This window comes from Thermobia domestica, chromosome 1 (assembly GCF_964235325.1).
Source record: "Thermobia domestica chromosome 1, izTheDome1.hap1.1, whole genome shotgun sequence".
Classification (NCBI taxonomy): Eukaryota; Metazoa; Arthropoda; class Insecta; order Zygentoma; family Lepismatidae; genus Thermobia; species Thermobia domestica.
In genome coordinates this window covers 166,445,171-166,465,493 of record NC_137454.1, presented here as the reverse complement: position 1 = coordinate 166,465,493, position 20,323 = coordinate 166,445,171, and the positions used below count along the sequence as shown (strand labels likewise).

At 35.7% G+C, this 20,323-nt stretch overlaps 1 protein-coding gene across 5 annotated transcripts in view; it reads left to right on the top strand.

Annotated features, from left to right (window-relative positions):
- Oat (Ornithine aminotransferase precursor) overlaps positions 1–4,296 on the top strand; it is a 173,155-nt gene extending 168,859 nt beyond the window's left edge. For all 5 annotated transcript variants that reach the window (XM_081766073.1, XM_081766082.1, XM_081766044.1 and 2 more), the window contains exon 7: positions 3,933–4,296. In XM_081766073.1, the coding sequence (XP_081622199.1) occupies positions 3,933–4,129 (197 nt within the window). In that variant the 3' untranslated portion in view covers positions 4,130–4,296. The remainder of the gene's footprint in view (positions 1–3,932) is intronic.
- The last annotated feature ends 16,027 nt before the right edge of the window (positions 4,297–20,323 follow it).

The following is a 20,323-nucleotide window of genomic DNA, read 5'->3' as shown; positions in this document are numbered from 1 at the left end:
AGCACTTCTGTAGGCTACCGACTAGAGCGATAGCGTTTGATGGAGCAGAAACAAGAAATAAACAAAATCAAGATCAGCAAATAAGTTTCCCATTTTTCACTAATAACCACTGATATTCTTCCTTTTTTTGAGGAAATTCTTCAGGTTACTAAGGGGACGTCATGTCTTCGCATCCCCTCCCTCTTTTCCACTTCTGGATATACGGTTTGTCTTATCCTTGGATCATATCATAGTGAAACAAAAGTTAAAGTTTAAGTTTAAACCATACTGTGTGTTTGGTCAATGTATTGTTGATCATACAGATTAGTATATGTTTATTTTTTCTCTTTTTTTCGCTACTAATAGTGTTAGAACTATAGTATTGACTGTGGAATGATTTCATGGATATGAAAATTTGCTTTTAAGCGTATCAAATAATTAGGGGTCTTAAGTTCCATTTTGTCGTTATCCATTCTTAGAAGCTCACATCATCATTAACTTATCTCGTGGATCATAATCTAAAATTAAAACCATATTTTGCTGTTGAACTCAGGAATTATAATACAATAATTGGAGAAAAATGCACTGTAAAGAATGTGTAACTTTTGTGATCGGTTATCAGAAGAAAGAAAATATAAATATGTAACGGCCCGTTCCGTTACAGAAGCTTTCTCCTTGAGATGGTGCCTCCCCGGTGATATGTTATTATTTCTTGTTAATGTCATTTAAACTTCATATATTCCATGATATATATATTTGTTTTCAATTGTATTGTGTACATAGTTCTAATAATTTTTGATTTGAGTACACTGTTATGTATTTATTTTGTCATATTTTAATATATGTATATTGGATTTTAAACCATGTACTTTTGAACTAATCAAAATGGCGGATATTATGCAATTCTAATTACATTTTACGAAGTTCTGACTACCTTGTAAGTTTTTATACATTGTTTCTAGTTTTCGAAAAATTATTACATGAATATTAGTGAAAACCGAATGTTGTTTAGTTATTATGAAGTAACTAAATGTTGCAAGATATTAGAGTAGTATGTTCGTAACTGTCAGGAGTGTGTCTCTCATCGCTGGGGGTGTCGGTATTACTGTTAGGAGAAAACACGATCTGATATTTAGCAAAATATTTTTTATATGTACATAATACGTAAATAGAATGACATATATTTTTATCGGTACAAAAGTTCGATTTTCTCGGAAACTACGCATCAGAACGCATACAGGTTTACTTTTAGCGCAGCATTAGAAAGAATTGTTGACAAATTATAATTCTTTCACTAATTTCCTTCTTATTGTCTCCTAAAAGGTTTCCACTGGGCGAGATGAAAATATCTTACATGGCACACATAAAATTCAAGGGGAGCACCAGAAGTAATTGTTGAAAAATTACAATTCTTTTACGATTTGGGTATAAATATAGCTTCCGGATGTGGCATAAAACTACAGTGTAAAAAAAAAAAAAAAAAATTGTGCTACGTAACTACTAGGAAGCACGAATGCCTTCTAACCGAGTCAGGGCAAGGCGAAGCTGGTGGGTCCGCGTTGTAGCGCGGGAGTGCATCCGAAGGGAGCAGGGAGCTTCAGCGATGGTGGGTATGCATGCAGGCGAGGGTGGTTAAAAGAAGTAGGCTTTGACAATGATACGAGTTTCAATAGCATTTGTCATGGTTTCATACTAGTAACACTCCACTTTTAAACATAAAATACAGGTTCTCTACACTGTATGGAAATATGCTGCTGGTGGAAAATAGCATCTTATAGAACCATCTTTCATATGCACTCACGTACTTTATCCGTCGTAAAGCAGTTGTAATGGTTTTACACTAATTCTACACTTGTAAACCTAACATACAACTGTATTAGTTTGTATTTAATTCTGTCGCCTGCAGAAATTTGTTCCTTATAAACATGTCTTTCATGCAAAATATTGAATTTTATCTGTAAATCTTTCAAAATGTGGTCGCCAAACTATGCCAGCACCTCAGAACGTACTCTTAAGAATATTCGTTAAACTCGATGTGGTGTGCGGACTGATGTATGTCTTATCGTAAGATAATATTTTAGTTATATAGAGAATAAAGTTTAAGACGTAATCATAATTTTGAGCTTTATCTCATTAACCATACTATCTACTATCCTCTCGGTTGTGTCGTAATAAAGAGCTTTGTGAGGGTATACTTCAAGATTAGTCTCACCTTAATACGTTGCATTGTTTTTGTTGAACATCAATTTTTATGTTTATAAATTAATTTACTTTTGTTAATTTTCTCGAAAACTGCGCATGAGCTTTTAAATTGGCGCATATCATTTTGTTCTACTCAGTGAGATCTATCGGAGTATACGAGGGCTGACAATAAAGTAATGAGAATTGTTGAAAAAAAAACAACTTTACTTACATTTTTAACCAACCACAATGTGATCATCTTCAAAGCACTCCCCTTGTTCCTGCACACACTTACTCTATCGGCGTTTCCATTGTTGGTAGCATCTCTAGGAGTCATCTTTTGGGATGTCTGCCAAAGCCCGTGTTACTGTTGTTTGAATGTCTCCTTCTGCTTCAAAATGGTGTCCTTTAAGCACTGCTTTCACCTTTGGGAACAGAAAAAATCACACGGGGCGATGTTCAGTGAATAAGAAGGGTGTGGTAGCACTGTAATGGATTTTGATGCCAAATACCTGAACAGACAATGCAGTATGGGCTGGTGCATTATCGTAATGGAGGATCCAGGTGTCAGCAATCTCTGGACGAACACGACGGACGCGTTTTCAAAGTCTTTCGAGAATTTCTATGTAGAAATGTTGATTTATTGTCTGTCCTGTAGGTACCCACTCTTTATAGACAATTCCCCGGAGTCAAAAAAGCATACAAGCATGCATTTCACCTTAGACTTCGACATGCGGGCTTTCTTTGGTCGTGGTGAATCTTTCGAACACCATTGCGCGCTTTGACATTTTGTTTCGGGGTCATATTTCATCACCAGTGATAATTCTGTTCAGTATATCCGGGTTATATTCTATTTGGTCCAACAAATCAGCCGCCACAGTCCTCCGGTCATATTTTTGTTGCTGTGTGAGAGTTTTCAAAACCAGTTTGGCACACATTTTTCGCATTCCCAAATTTTCAGTTAATATCAGACGCACTGTTTCTCGATTCATGTTCAGTTCATTCGCAATCATTTTCACGGTTAATCATGTATCCGCTCGCACAAGTACCCTCACCTTGTCTGTGTTCTCTTCCGTTCGTGTTGTTGTGGGTCGCCCACTGCGGTGTTCATCTTCGATTTTTTCTGCCTTTCGCAAACATTTTGTGTCAACGATACATCTGTGCCATTGATAATATTTCATTTCCAAAGACCTGCTGAAGCTTTCGGTACGTTACCGCGGCAGTCTCACCAAGTTTCACACAGAAGGTGATTGCGTAGTCCTGCTCAATATTACGTGCTTCCATTGTTGTGACGGGGGTCCAACACACGACCACACTCTTCAACCTCTAACTCCATAATGAATAATATTTCGTGAGTGCCACATGCTGTGTTAGTGGAGCAGGCTCAAGGTCACACGATGGCGGCGGTTTCAGTCTGCAGGGTTGCCAGCATCAGCTGAAAAAAACATTCTCATTACTTTAATGTCAGACCTCGTATGTATGATCTTTGAGCATTTTTTCTTTAAACGTAATAATATTGTAAAATTTTGCAAATATTAGGAAACTACATAGAAATTGTAAAATCATTCTGTGCAATTGAAAAAGTGTTAGTGGGACTGCTAATTGCCAAGGCTGCTTAGAGACTGGGGGCTATTTGCTTATATTTTAAACGTAGATAATGGTTTTGCTTACAGAAAATATAGAATCTCAAATTCCTGTTTCATGTTCGTTATTTATAAATAATAGCAATAATTTGTAACTCCTAATCAATTTCTTATATGATTGTGTTGCAGAGTATAGTGCTTGGGATGTGTGTGTAAGATTGAAAGACAACGGCTTGCTTGCCAAACCAACACATGATACAATCATACGACTCGCTCCTCCTTTAATTATGACTGAAGAACAACTCCGAGATGCTGCAAACATAATTCACACCACAATCGCAGCCATTCAGAAGGAAGGCAAAGTTCGAGCGAACAAAAAGTGCTGATGATTTATTTTGATAAGATTTGATGGACCAATTTTTGTATTAAACTGTATGTATGTATGTATATATGTGTCTGTGTATATATGTTTGATATTCTGTACATCATGATTGTGGATGAACTGATTAAGTCTGTGGATGTTTGAGAAAATATAATTTTATTTTTGAAATAATTAACTTTCATTTTTTAAAGAATGAATATATCGTTATCCTCAGAGTTGGTTATGCTATCTTTAAGTAGCACCAAGTAAATTGTTGGACACAGTGAAACCTGTCTAAGTTGGTGATTTTATGGAATAATAAGAATACACGGACTCAGGAACTCTGATTTGTACTGTTTTAAAAATGGATAGGGCAATCAAATATTCATTTTTACTGTATAAATTGCACGAAAATACATTCTTTCAAAAGTGATTTTTTAAGATGACCCGTTAGGATTGAGACAAACAATAATAAACTAATAAATTAATCTGTAGAGGTTATGCCTTATCCTCTAAATGTAAGTGAATATTGATAGAATGAAATTACAAGTACAAAAGACGAAACCCTTCCAAACTTACGAATAACGCGTGGCCATTACAAACTCATGTGACAGGTATCGAAACAGGGGCTCTTCGTACCACAAGTGAGCCACTGATTGCGTACCATTCTTAGTTGCTTTTTCCATAAGAATGCTACCCGAGTGACGTCCTAGTGCACACAAGTACAAATTTAATCTCACAACAACGTGGTTCATATGTAAATTCGGGTCGAGAACATGTGCTTAAACGTGTACTGGTCGATGACTTGCGTATAAAAAGTTTAGATTTTTTTTCTGTGTTATTAACTGATGTATTGTAAGAACTATTCTAGTAAATTTGATAAACGAATAACACTGACGTAGCAGAGTATAGCGGTAGTGTGTGAATAATCTTTTTTATTGTATTGAAAATGTCTTATATAAATCTGTTATCCACAAAAGAAAACCTTCGAAAATTAAAAGAAAAAATATTTGATATAATGAATGCTATTAACAGTATTTGAGTAGTTCTGAATAGTACTATAGGAACATTCCTCTGTCACGTTTATTATTATTTGTTCCTTTCATTCGATTTAGATTGTGCCTAAACTTCATCTTCCTTTTGTCGTCTGTCTATGCCAACATCATTATAGAGCGATCATTATGTGACTAATGATTGTGCCTAAACTTCAGCGAGAAGAGATTTATTTTGACATCTTTTTTTAATGTTTTACTCGTATAAATTAATTTAGACAATTGCAGAGAAACATTTTAAGTATATAAAATCGAAATTTCCACTGTAGCCTCCCCCCCCCCTCAAAATAAATGTAGAAAGAAGAGTTCATTCGATTTCTGAAGTGTAGAAAATGTACGTGTGCATTTGCCATTACTAATAATAATAATAATAAGTATAATTTTACTAACAGAATTTTTCCTGTATTATCGCCGGATACGTGAGAAAACAAAACGGATTTTGATTTAATGTGATCAATCCTTTGTTTATGCGTAATATTTATTTAAAGTTAGTACAAAATGAAACAACGCTAGGGTGTATATAGTATGATCCTAATTGTCAGATATTTCACCGTAAAAGTCATTAGACCAGAACATTAGGGGCCTTATGCAGAGTCGTTCTGACTCGTGATTAGTGCCATACTAAAGAGTTCGATTGACATATGTTACCTGCAGTAGTCAGGCCTTTAGTATGACGCTAATCATACGCCAAAACGACTCTACATAAGGCGGTAGGAGTCTAGTCACTACATCAATTTAAAATAAAAATTAATCACACGCGGACTGAATAAACCATCGAAAATTTGGTTCCCAATGCTTTGAAAGTTCATATTCGATTGGCACCTATACATTTGTTGCACCCTTAATTGTACACAGTGGCGTATTTACGATTTTGTTTCAAGGGGATTTGCCTGGAAATGTGAAAATTCTGCAAGATATTTAATTTACTTTACTATAGTAAGATTTCAGGGAGTGCTTAAGCCCGGAAGCCCTCCTTAAATACGCCACTGATTGTACACATTGAAAATTTGTCAGCATACATCTTATAAATGTATTGAATCTCCATCTTATATACTAGATGAATATACCCGTGTTTCGCACGGCGGCTGTATTTGGAAGTCAATGCCTGTGGGGGTATCACCATTGATTTCAGCGACCACGAAAACTATGGATTTGATACTAATATCGGTCTTACATGTCTCGGTACCCCCCCCCCCTCCGCTGACTCCCGGTCCGCATTCAATTGTAACTGAATTTGCAAGTCATCGCTAATGGAAGTGTTGCCATTGATTTCAGCGACCGCGAAAACTATGGATTTGACACTAATATCGGTCATTTTGGATTACTTTTATATGTCTCGGTATCTCACCCACCTCCACCCCCGGTACCCACCGGCCCGGAGCCGAATAGCGTGAATTTGGAAGTTAATGCGATCGGAGTTTCACCATTAATTTCAGCGACCGCGAAAACTATGAATTAAACACTAATATCGATCATTTTCTACTACTTTACATGTCCCGGTTAACCCCCCTTAGACCCCCTGGTTCGAATTTTGACAAAAACGTTTAACTCTCGGTCAATTTGTCTGGTTCCCAAGTTGGTTCCGGTAAACGCCCCCCTGAGACTCCTGGTTCGAAATTAGAAAAAAAAACGCTTCGTCTTGATCTGGGGCCTGGGCCAAGGTACCCCTGACCAAAATTTGGTAACTCTCGGTCCACTCGTCTGGTCCCTAAGCCGCACACAGACAGACAGACAGACAAACAAACACACAAAATCTTTATTTTATTTACAGTATATTAGATAGATAGATGCTACGTCTACAAATATAGCACATTCTGCACCGAAAATCTCTTAATTTCTTTTAAACAATCCGTATCCCACTACATTCTTTACATGGTTTCTAGCATTTACTGTACATATTAGCAGTTAGTTACCACGCTCTATTGCTACAACTATTCTTAATCGTATTATATAGCGTCCAGTGGCGGCCAATGCTAGTGTAGCAGCGTTGCGCTACGACTAAAGTTTTTCAAGAAAGAATATTAGCAATAGTAGTAAAGAAGTGAAGAATTTTACTTTCTATCACTCTGTTACATACCTTAATTAACATTTTTTACTTCTATATCAGTAAAATCCGTTAATCTGTATTTAAAAAAAACGAAAATCCGTCAGAGTCCATAACAGTGTTGCCAGTCTCCCAGCTCGAAAAATCGCTACTATACCGTCAAAATTCCGCTGTTTTCCTCTACATTATAAAAATAAACTTAAATGATAAGAAAAAGAATGCTGTTAATAAAACTGCAAAAAAATCACACATTAATAATAGGCCTAAATTCTAAATGGAAAGCCCTGATTTAGTAAAGTACTAGAATTTTATGAATTTTAAAAAAAAGAATTTTAGTATTATTTGAATTAGCATTACTAAAGTAAAAGTCACGCTCAATGCTATCATTCGTTTATTATAGGTGGATTCCAAATGCAGACAGGCAGGGGGTGTCAAGATGATGTCACAAATATCCATCATAGTGAAATATAATGTTCTAGATACAAAATTATGAGACCCGCATTTTTTTGTTTTGGAGAAAAAAATGTTGAGCCGACTTAGGCTGCTTTAAAGTTCGAGGGCCATTTTGTCATAAGTTTTGGTGCCAAAAAATATAAATGCCTGTTTCTCAGGAACTATGAAAGATATTTTAGTCGGTTTTTTTGTATTTGAAAGGTAATGGAAAGGCCTTTCAAATGCATGTACAACAAACCTCATATGCAACGTTTGGGATGTGCTATAAATGAAAATACAGAAAAATAGCCCCCTTTTGAAGCCCCAAAATCTCGAAAAGGCCACCCTCAAAAATTATGTAATTTGCAGGACAGTTACAGCAATACCTCACGTTGAACATCTATAAATTACAGAGGGTGTATATTCCTGGTTTCAGTTTTACAAACGATTTGCATGAGCACATTTACAAGCTGAAACGTAAACAGAATCACAAGCAACTCTATCCATCACGACTCTGGAACTCACTAAAGAAATAATAAACACTTCTGACCAGAGTATATACACTTGTTTATTAAAAACTAAATTCCAGTGTAACAGTTTCAACAACGTAACGTTGTCTTCATCAGACACTAACTCTGATGTGTTAGTGTCTGATGAAGACAACGTTACGTTGTTGAAACTGTTACACTGGAATTTAGTTTTTAATAAACAAGTGTATGTACTCTGGTCAGAAGTGTTTATTATTTCTTTAGAATCACAATTTGTCAGCACGCGATTGCAGCAGATTGTTAATGGATAAACAATACCCGAAGTGTAAATTCAAACCAAACAAAACGTAAAGAACAGCATTATATAGATTATAAGAACCCATAACGAAAAAACAATCATAGATGCTTATGTAACATGCTAGTTGGTGGAAAAATAATTGTGGTTTCTTGGTGAATGTGGCGAATGTTCCAGGAGTGCTGGAATCATGTTAGAGTCTTTGGGATTACCTGATGAAGAAGACAGTGAATATATATCGTTTGCAATCTGGGAGAATGGGGACCTAATCAAAAAGACAGTTCCAGTAGGTCTGTTCATTCGCGACATTGCTAAATGTACAGTCAAAGCTATTCCACACTTGCTTGTGAAATACATTCAAAGAAAAGCAGTGACAGAAGGAAAAAAACAGAGCAAAGAGAGACAGTCAACACGTAGTGCTTCACGTTGATTTCGCTGAAAACTGGGCAGTTCTCATACAAAATGACATTCAAAGCTACCACTGGAGAAACGACCAGGTGTCTATATTCACTGCAGTAGCATATAAAGGACACTATACAAAAAGTTTTGCTATTGTCAGTGATGACAGCACCCATGACTCTGCGCATGCTCTTCTGGCTATTAAGAAAATCATTAGTTGTATTACTGAGAATGGAGGTGCAATTGCAGCACTAACGGTTATATCAGATGGAGCTGCAAGTAACTTTAAAAATCGTTACCAACTCCATGAACTTGGAACATTCAACATTCCAATCAGGAAATGGATTTTCACAGCCACTGGGCATGGAAAATCAGCATGTGACGGTGTTGGCGGTACAGTTAAACACCTTGGTACACGACACAATTTATCAACTGGGCATATGAAGTGCATTCAGACTGCAGCAGAATTTCAGACTGTTGTTCAGACATATACATCAGGTATTACACTGCTCTACATTCCATTTGCAGACATTCAAACATTCCGTGACTAAAAACACATAGAGTGAGAACATGTTCCGCCAGTGAAAATGATTTTTTTAAAAAAAAGTCATATATGGCATGCAGAGGGAACTGACAATGATGATGTGGTTTCCGTTGCAAGAACTGCCCATCATGAGAAACAACAGGTGAAAATTACTATTGGCAAGAGCACTCGTGTTGTGCGGCACTGTAGACTTCGCGACATAAAGGTGGGAACGTTTCTGGCTATTATTTATGACGACTGCTGGTGGGTTGCAAAAGCAAATGCAATTTACTTCGAGACACAGGAAGTGCATGTAAATTTTATGCTTCCACATGGACCCGCAAAGGGCTATAAATTTCCTGATACGAGGATCACTACGAAAGTTTAGAGATGTGAAATAACTTACATACTTAAAATCAATTTAACACTTACATTTCTCAAAGTATTCACCATTATACTGTACACACTTTTGCATCCTGAAAACCACTTTTGGAAGCAGGGTTGCCAGTCTTTATCTTCAAGTGTTGAAATTTCATTCTCGTAAGCCAGTACAGCTTCTTCAGGGCTGCAAGATCTCTTGCCACGCATGCGATTTTTGATCCTAGAGAACAGAAAAAATCACACGGGGCCAGGTCAGTGCTATACGGCGGATGAGCCATAAGTTTGACCTCCGTAGATTCTAAAAACTGAATTGTGATGATGGCCGTGTGTGCGGACGCGTTGTCATTGTGAAGCAGGATCCCACGCAATCCAGTTCTTGGACGCCGTTCCCGAAGCTTCTGGAACACTTTTGTTAGGCAAACAGTGGTGTACCACTGAGTAGTAACAGTCCTTTGTTCTTCAAGTAAAACAGTTGCAACATTGCCAGATTTGGAGAAGAAAGTTGCGACTATCTTCTTCCCCACACTTCGCTGTCGCTTCACTTTCGTGGGTGGATTTTCGTCTGGAAATATCCAAACTGTAAATTGGCGTTTATTTTCAGGGTCAAATTAATAGATCCAAGTCTCATCACCAGTAACAATGTCAGAGACGCGTCGAGAATTGCCTCCATCAAATATTGCAAGCATTTCTTCACACCATTCCACACGCATGCGCTTCTGCTGTTCAGTCAAAGTGTGAGACACCCAACGAGATGAAACCTTTCTGAGCCGAAGATGATCATGAAGAATTTTTGTTACTGCTGGCGATTCAATGTTCACCGTAGATTCAATGTCCTTGAAAGTTGTTCGAGGATTTTCTCGAATCATTTGTTCCACAGCGGCAATGTTTTCATCTGACACAGCTGTTGCCGGACGTCCAGCTCACTCTTCATCTTTAAGCGATGCCTGGCCTCTTCTGAATTCACCAAACCACCGAAAAATTGCAGCACGGGAAGGAGCAAGTTCCCCAAATGCCCCCTGTAAATGGTCAAGGCTTTGTGTTCCACTTTTGAAACCGTAAAGGATCAATGCCCGAAAATGTTCTTTTTCGAGCTCCATTCTAGACAGCCGATTATTGCTCACATCAACAAACAAGTGAAGGAGATACGGCCACGCCGATAAGCGAGGCGAGTTGAAACTTGCTTCGCTTCTTCGCTCTGGATACCACTACCGAACGCAATTGTTGGAATTCAAATACTGTGCCACAACAATGCGTATCTCAAAACTTTCGTAGTGACCCTCGTAGAATTCAGCAACATGAACATCAGTGCGTCATACCTTTGCGAAATATTCTGCAAGTTTTTTCTCCACCACATTATCTTGGACAATCTGGAAGACTTCATGCTATCCGTGATACTGAAACAGTCAGTGTAGAGGAAGCTTTCATGCACAGAACACACATATGAAATACCGATGCTGCTAGTTCATATTCTCTATCTTGCACATCAAATGTGAGGATCACGTTTTCAGCTTGTAAATTTGCTTGCGCAGATCATTTGTAAAACTGAAACCAGGAATATACACCCTCTGTAATTTATAGATGTTCAACGTGAGGTATTGCTGTAACTGTCCTGCAAATTACATAATTTTTGAGGGTGGCCTTTTCGAGATTTTGGGGCTTCAAAAGGGGGCTATTTTTCTGTATTTTCATTAAAAGCACATCCCAAACGCTGCATATGAGGTTTGTTGTACATGCATTTGAAAGGCCTTTCCATTACCTTTCAAATACAAAAATCCCGACTAAAATATCTTTCATAGTTCCTGAGAAACAGGCATTTATATTTTTTGGCGCCAAAACTTATGACAAAATGGCCCTCGAACTTTAAAGCAGCCTAAGTCGGCTCAACATTGTTTTCTCCGAAACAAAAAAATATGGGTCTCATCATTTTGTATCTAGAACATTATATTACAGTATAATGGATATCTGTGACATCACCCTGACAGATTTTCTAAAATCTGCCTGAATTGAAATGAACAGGGCCAGTAGGCTTATGGCTGTATGTAACCTTCGTGTGTGGCAATATAGACAATGGATAGCCGACAAACACCATTGTAATCGTAGCAGATGCTTCTTATGCAGCTGTCTCGTAATTCCATCATTGTGTCAATTAAGGAAGTAAGAAAATTGTCAATTTAATGTGACATATGGATGTTGCACAATACTTGAACCGTAGGAGGTGAGAAAGACACGTCAAATAAATTTAGAAACATGAAAGAAAAAGATAGAATTTGAAATTGACAAGCTTTTTTTTTGTAACACTGTTACAATTGGAACCATGTGTCATTAAAAGAAAGAAGAAAACTGTCACTGAAACGTGACATATGGATGTCTGAAAATACTTTAACTGTTGGAAGGTAGAGAGACAGACATGTGAAACATGGGAAACTCTAGATAAAGCATAGCTATATGTTAGGTAAGAATGGCGTAGGAGAAAGAGAGCCCTTTGATGTCTACTAAAGAAAGAAAGAAACATATACACAGGTGTACTGTAATTTTGGGTGGTCCAGTTTTTTGGAGGTGGAGGGCGAACTGTGTTCTGGACATTGCTTAATTGGGGGACTGTGATTTTACTACATGGAAACTGAAAAATATGTGAAAAAGAAAGAAATAGGAGACACCTGCTTGTATGTGTGTGTTCCAGGTTTTTGGAGGTGGAGGGGGTGTACTGTGCTCTGGACATTGCTTAATTGGGGGACTGTGATTTCTACTACATGGAAACTGAAAAATATGCGAAAAAGAAAGAAATAGGAGACACCTGCTTGTATGTGTGTGTTCCAGGTTTTTTGGAGGTGGGGAGCGAACTGTACTGCCCATAGAGTAAAAGACATGGGTTAATTGGGACTGTAACTTGCACCCTATGGAGAAATAGCAATGAGTATACTGAAGGAGAGAGAATGTAAGAAATACCTTGAAAATGTTACATTGCCCCATATTGAGAGACATGGCACAAGATTGCATAGGGAAAGTGTAGTGTCCTTTTGAGCAAAAGACCAGTTTAAATTAACGTGGGAATAGTTAAGGATTATAACACATACAGTGAATTTTGTGTGGATGAGAAAATGTGATGTTAGTTGCGACACACCTGTATGTCTAACTCTTTTTAGAAAGAAAGAAAGAAAGAATTGAAATAGTTGAAAAAAGATCTTTTGAGTTGTTAGGATGTAGAAAGTTATTTGAGAAAATGTATGTGACATTTATTGTTGACGGTTGAGACCACCTGTAATTTCGAGTTGAACGTAACTGTTTTTAGAAAAGAAAAAAGAGATTTTTCTGACTTGTCAGACAGAAAAATGTTTCATTTAGCATGCCTTGATAGAATAAAAAAAGAAAGAAAAGAAAAAAGCCCTTTTTCTGGAAAAGATTCTTGTTAACTTTAAAGAATAGCTATTGTACTTGTTTTTGTGAAAAACGGAAGGGTGTGTGTGAACGCTGGAACCACCCAGGTTAACGAATATATATAACGAAGTTTGAAATGAGAGCAGATTATATAGTGTGCTTTTGGCGTTGTGGAAACTTGCCTTGTGTATTTTTTCTGTGACTGTGTTGTTTGGAGAATAATTTTGGAATTACGTGAAGGGAAAAGGTAAGTTAAAATTTACCATTTATATAAATAAATATTGAACTTTGATTTTAAATGTATTTACATGAATTAAAATGACTTGTGTTTGCTTTTATTTATTGAACAAATGTCAGATAGAACCGTTGTTATGAGATTTTTTACGGCAAATTTAAGATTGAAATACGCAAACCAGAAATGCCGCGCATTTCCTGAATGGTTTTTATGAGGCGATTTAAAACACCAAGAAGCATAACGTGGACAGATTGCTTTCCTAACATAAGAGAGCGAGAGAGGGAAGCATATATAAACGCTGAGTGCAGGGTGGGGACCGGAGTGTTAGGTGTTGCGGGGCGGGAGGAAGGAAACAGCGCGAAAGAGAATGTTTGCAAGGTTGGATAAATGCGTTAGTGTGTGTGAGAGGAGAAGAGAGGGGCGGGGGACAATATGGTTGTAGTTTAACGCAAACAGCAAGAGAGGGAAAGAGACAGAGAAAGAATACGAGAAGCATGGACGCATACCTGTATTGGTGAGCGGAAGACAGGGGAGGCGCGGGGGTTAACCTGATTGAGGCCCTTTTTTATTCCTAGCTGAATGCAATGGAATTTACGGTGTTTAAAAGGAACGGTGAAATCTTATTTTGAACAGAGAAATTGCAAAAGTTTTCGTAAGCCATGAGAAAAGGAATACTAAATGAACGAAATCGAATAATTTATTTGTTGATATCAGTGGCGTATATGCACGCGTTTATTGAAATTTTAACTGAATATGTAAACGGGTTTGAGTGACTATTTTTTTCTTTAAAAATGTGTGTCAATTGAAATAATAGAAATGGATTTATCAAATATGCATATGTAAAGCTACATTATACTGTATGGGAAACTACATGTGAGGTATAGAAATGTTAAAATGTTGATACTTACCTAGGATAAACTGTTTTGTTTGATGATTGAAGCACATACGAATCACTAATATATGGCGGGAAAAAAAAGACGGGAAACAACAAAATGATTTCGTCGGTAAACGTATGAGGGAATGCCGGTTGTATAAATAACACGAGACCGATACGATTTGATGCTAACCGCACAAAAGCATGTATGCTACTGACATGTGTTGCTATATAGGTGGCGTTGATGCATAAAGACTAAGATTTTTTCGTATAATAACTTTAAATGAACATAAATCGTAAACGATTGATTATACGATAAAACGGACTACAGAAATCGATTTGTTAGGTCAAAATTTATATAGAAAGACACCTTACATAATAAAATTCAACAATTTTTTGTGGGGGCTAACAGTGGCGGCTGGGCATGTAGGGCTCTAACAATACATTTTTGGCTTTTTACGACTAACTATTGGTCGTAGAAAGTAAAGAAAGGTATTTTTTTAATCGTTAGGACCTAAGGAACATTACTATACAGATTAGAACAATGTAACTTGAAAATAATTTTAAATGGGCATAGCTCCTAAACTATTCATCGTAGAACAAAATGGACAACAGAAATCGATTTAGCAGGTCAAAATCTATATAGAAAGACACCCTACATGATACATTTGAACAATTTTTATTTTTTGATTTTATACAGTGTGTTCCAAAAGTATAGTTTTTTTTATTTTTTGCTTTTGACGGCCAACTATTGGTCGTAGAAACAAAAGAAAAGTATTTTCTTATTTGTTAGGACCTAATGAACACTACTATACAGATTAGAACACTGTAACTTTAAAATAATTTTAAATGGGCATAGCTCCTAAACGGTTGATCGTAGGTGAAAATGGACTACAGAAATCGATTTGTCAGGTCAAAATCTATATAGAAAGACACCCTACATGATACATTTGAACAATTTTAATTTTTTCGATTTTATACAGTGTTCCAAAAGTATAGTTTTTTTTATTTTTTCGCTTTTTTGGCCAAACTATTGGTCGTAGAAAGAAAAGAAAGGTATTTTCTTAATCGTTAGGACCTAAGGAACATTACTATACACATTAGAACAATGTAACTTGAAAATAATTTTAAATGGTCATAGCTCCTAAACGGTTGATTGTAGGTGAAAATGGACAACAGAAATCGATTTATCAGGTCAAAATCTATATAGAAAGACACCCTACATGATACATTTGAACAATTTTTATTTTTTTTGAAATTTATATACAGGGTGTTCCAAAAGTACAGTTTTTTATTTTTTCGCTTTTTTGGCCAAACTATTGGTTGTAGAAACAAAAGAAAGGTATTTTCTTGAATGTTAGGACCTAAGGAACATTACTATATAGCTTAGAACAATGTAACTTGAAAATAATTTTAAATGGTCATAGCTCCTAAACGGTTGATCTTAGGTGAAAATGGATTACAGAAATCAATTTATCAGGTCAAAATCTATATAGAAAGACACCCTACATGATAAACTTGAACAATTTTTATTTTTTGAAATTTATATACAGTGTGTTCCAAAAGTACAGGTTTTTATTTTTTCGCTTTTGACGGCCAACTATTGGTCGTAGAAACAAAAGAAAGGTATTTTCTTGAATGTTAGGACCTAATGAACACTACTATATAGCTTAGAACATTGTAACTTTAAAATAAAAATTTAATGAATTTACATAAACAATATGGCGTCGATTTTTTTGAAACTTTGGAAATATGATTATTAAAAAATATATTTTTATATGAATAGGTAAAATAAATGATATTACTAAAATAAATACCATTTTTGCGCGTTTTTTACCGCAACCGGTACGCGCCGCGCGTTTTTTACCGCGACCGGTACGCGCCGCGCGGTATTTGCGCCCGGAAAAAGGTTTTCGCGACGCGGGACGCGTAAAATATTGCCGCCCGGAAACTGCGCGGGCTATTGCCGGTTATAAAAACAAACAACACTCGGTAACTTGCTATGGTACATGTACACACACGCACAGTCTTATACACACTAATGTGAATGTTATGGTACAGGTGGCGTTGTTTGAAGAAACAAATATGGCGGATGGATTTTAATGTATTTTCTTTGCATTAATGTAGTATACATTATTTTTAAAACACTAATAATTAAAAATTTAAACAAGTTAACACGAACTTAACCGAACTTTTCCGAACATTGCCGAACATAAACCTAAGAGTTTATTTACAATTTCTGTACATATTGGTTAATGCACAACACGAATAGTTCCGAACTTAACCGAAGTTTCCCGAACATTGCCGAACATAAACATAAGAGTTTATTTACAATTTGTGTACATGTTTATACATGTATTACACAAACTTAATCGAACATAAACATAAAAATGTATTATCATTTACCATACATGTGTAGTATACGTATACTTTGCACGAAATATAATTTAATTACCGTCAAAAATAATTATAATATTAACATGAAGTATAACACTACTACCTGTATAAGCTACAACACAGTTTGTAGTCTCGTACCCAAACGCATTTTGTTTTGTAGTCTCGTACCCAAACGCATTTTGTTTTGTAGTCTCGTACCCAAACGCATTTCGTTTTGTAGTCTCGTACCCAAAAGCATTTGGTTTTGTAATCTCGTACGCAGGTGGTTTAACATATTTTAAATTAGTAACAGTAATATTACACAATATGATGTAATTTGTACCTTATGTTAGTGGGTTTAAAAATTCCTTTGTTAGTAATGCTAGAAATTTCTTTTGTTTGCTTTGCTACAGGTGTTTAAACTGGTTTAAACTGGTTTTATTGTTTTTTTGTTAGGCATTGTGTATATATACCCCCGTTGCTGACGAAATATTATCATATGAATGTTGGTAACCGTACCTTCAACATAATATTTACTTAGTGAATAAATTCATAGAAACATATAATAAAAGAAATATTATATTTAGAAAAGAGTATTAATATTAACTGTATTGTTACAGTTGTTGAAATTCAAAACAACAAAAGAAGAAAAAAAACAAAAGAAGGAAGGAAGGAAGAAATCCTGATTTTTATCAAGTTTAGAATACATAACAGATTTACTTAGAAGATCATCGTAAGTATATTTACATACTATACATATTTGAATGATTATGTTTTTATACTTTGATTAAATATTTGTATATAAAGTATTATTTTTAAATTGTAATATGATAAATATTTACAATAATACCCCATTTTAAAACATACGAAATTTGTTTTACCATTGTGCAAAACATGTTTCTTAATAGATTCACACTTTATTTTATGAACAAAGTTGTTGCAGAATTTAAATACGATTACATTGTATTTTAACAACGAAGTTTTTGCAGAATTTTAAAATGTTCACACTCCATTTTTAACAATGAAGTTCTTGCAGAATTTTAATGATGATCACACTCCATTTTAAGAACGAAGTTCTTGCAGAATTTTATTAATGATTACACTCTATTTTAACAACGAAGTTCTTGCAGAATTTTAATAATGATCACACTCTATGAGTGTTCTATTAACAGAAAACATAAGTAGAGCTTCTTAGAAGAAAACTAAATAATATTGTTAACTGAATAACACTATATTTTTATATATTGTTGTATTTATTTTAATGTATACTAATTTTTGTTTTTATATTTTACAGATGGAATTTCTCGGTGCATCATATGTAAACGAGTTTAACGAAATTGATGAAATTTACCTTGCTGGTGTTATAGAAGGCCTGAACACGAAGGAACGCGTGTTGGAGACCTGGTGGAGAATTATGGATAAACAACGTCAAGGATTTCGTGGCAGTGAAAGGTATGATACCTTGTTATCAGCTCTTTTTAATTTTTACCACGATAATGAAGCACTTATATTGCAATATGCAATGTCTAGTGCTGACATTGTTGACTTATTTGTACACGGATTTTTCCGTGAGCAAATCATGTACCAGTGGGCACATGATAAATTCATTCATTTTAATTATTTTAATTGCGCACAAGGTGATAGGATGAATGCAGCAGAGGTAGCCGAATTTTGTAATTATGGATCGCGTTTTATTTTGGTTCATAATAATGTGTCACCATCTGTTGAAAATTCCGTAACCTCGGTCCACCAAGAAAGTCAACCCTTGGAAAACATACTTCAAGAAGAAGATTTTAATTTAATTGATGAAATTATTAATGAACAAATAGAAAATGAAGCAGCAGATGGTACACAAACAAATCAAAATTCCGCAGTTTTAGTAAATTCCGATGAGTTTGGAACATCTGATTATGTGGAGGCTTTATTAAACGAGTTATGTGAAAACGGACAAAATCCTGTGGATGTTGTAAATAATGAAGTACAGGTATCAACTGTACAATGTTCACGGGATACTCGTGGTTACGGAATGGGGTCTCCACAGCCTAGTACTTCCGGTTACGTTCCTCCAAGTGAACGTAGCGGACATACAGATGTTCAAAATACAGGGGAAGGTAATTTCGAAGTGGTACATGAAAGCAGAAAAAGTTTCACTAAGTTTAACTTGGTGGAACATGAAATTGCGGTAAGGCCAATGGGAAATGAAGAAATTAGAAATCCTACGGCCTATATTGAAAACCTAATGAACTTCGCATTGGATAATGTATTGAACAATGCGAGACCTAATGATTTTGTTGGAATGTACATTGATTCGTCCAATAGTAAGGATAAGAAAGCAGTGTATGTTCCATGGAGACGCCGCAAAAACATTTCTGCTAAGTCCGTTTTAGCTTCTATTACTAGAGTGTTAAATAGTAATGAAGACTTCCTTTTAGGTAATCATGTGCTCTTTCGATTTCACATAGTAAATTCGATGTTTGGTGCTGGAAAAACACGAGATAATAATTCCACACTAAACAAATATTTACCGTTAAATGAATTTTTAGTACAACATTTGGTTGAGCTTCCGGGAACTGATAATGAAAAACTTTGTTTACCTAAAAGTATTGCTTGGGGTATAGCAAAGCATACCGAAACACGTGGAAATTTGACTCATTTAACAGATCCAACTTGAGATACATTAAAAGGTAGAGCAATTAAGCTTTGTACTGAGGCAGGTGTTAGCGTTAAAGATGGTTGCGATTTCAATGATGTAGAATTGTTTCAGAAACATTTAACTCCAAACTATCAAATTATTATTTATGAAAAAGTACCCGAAAGCAAACGTGAATTTAGAGTACGTTACCCGGAAACAGAAGTACAAAGACCAGAATTGCGGGATGCAAAACCCATCTATATTTATTACGATGAAAGGGGAACTATTGGACATTTCCGTCCTATTCGTACAATAACGTCATTTTTAAGAAAAGAAAAGTATTGCTTGCATTGTTTAAAGGGTTTTAATGGTTTGAATCGTTTTCATAAGTGTGAATTAATGTGTTCATCTTGCGAACATATGCATAAACTTGATGTTACGATGGATAAAATGAAATGCAATGCATGCAATAGATATTTTACTAGGGGTGAATGTTTCGACAATCACTTAAAAGGTAATCAAATTGGCAAGAATGTGTGTGAATATGTGAAAGTTTGCATCAACTGTAATGCACTCTATGATTTAAGAACACGTAAATCCGATCATACATGTGGTGAATACTTTTGTAGTACGTGTCGTGAACATGTACAGGAAGGTCACTCATGTTATGTGAAGAAAGTAAAACCTACTCATATCAAGAGGTTTCTTTATATTGTCTTTGACGTAGAAACCATGCTCAAACCGGAAAATGAGCGTGGGGAGCGAGAACACGTTGTTTGCTTGGTATGCGTTAGACATGTATGTCATAAATGTATGAACACAGGCATTGATGAAGCCTGCAGTACATGTGGTGATGAAAACGGTAACCGTTCGTTTTCTTTTAAAACCATTGATGAATTTATTACACATATTTTATTAAATAGACCCCAATTTAGTAAAGTATGTGTCATAAGTCATAATGGTAGTCGATTTGATAACATTTTCTGTTTGAGATCTCTCATTGAGTCCCAGCATATCATTCCAAAAACTTTAATTCAGGGTCAAAAGATTTTTAGTATTTCTATTCATAATAAAATTATTTTTAGAGATAGTTATTTGTTTGTTGGTGTAAAA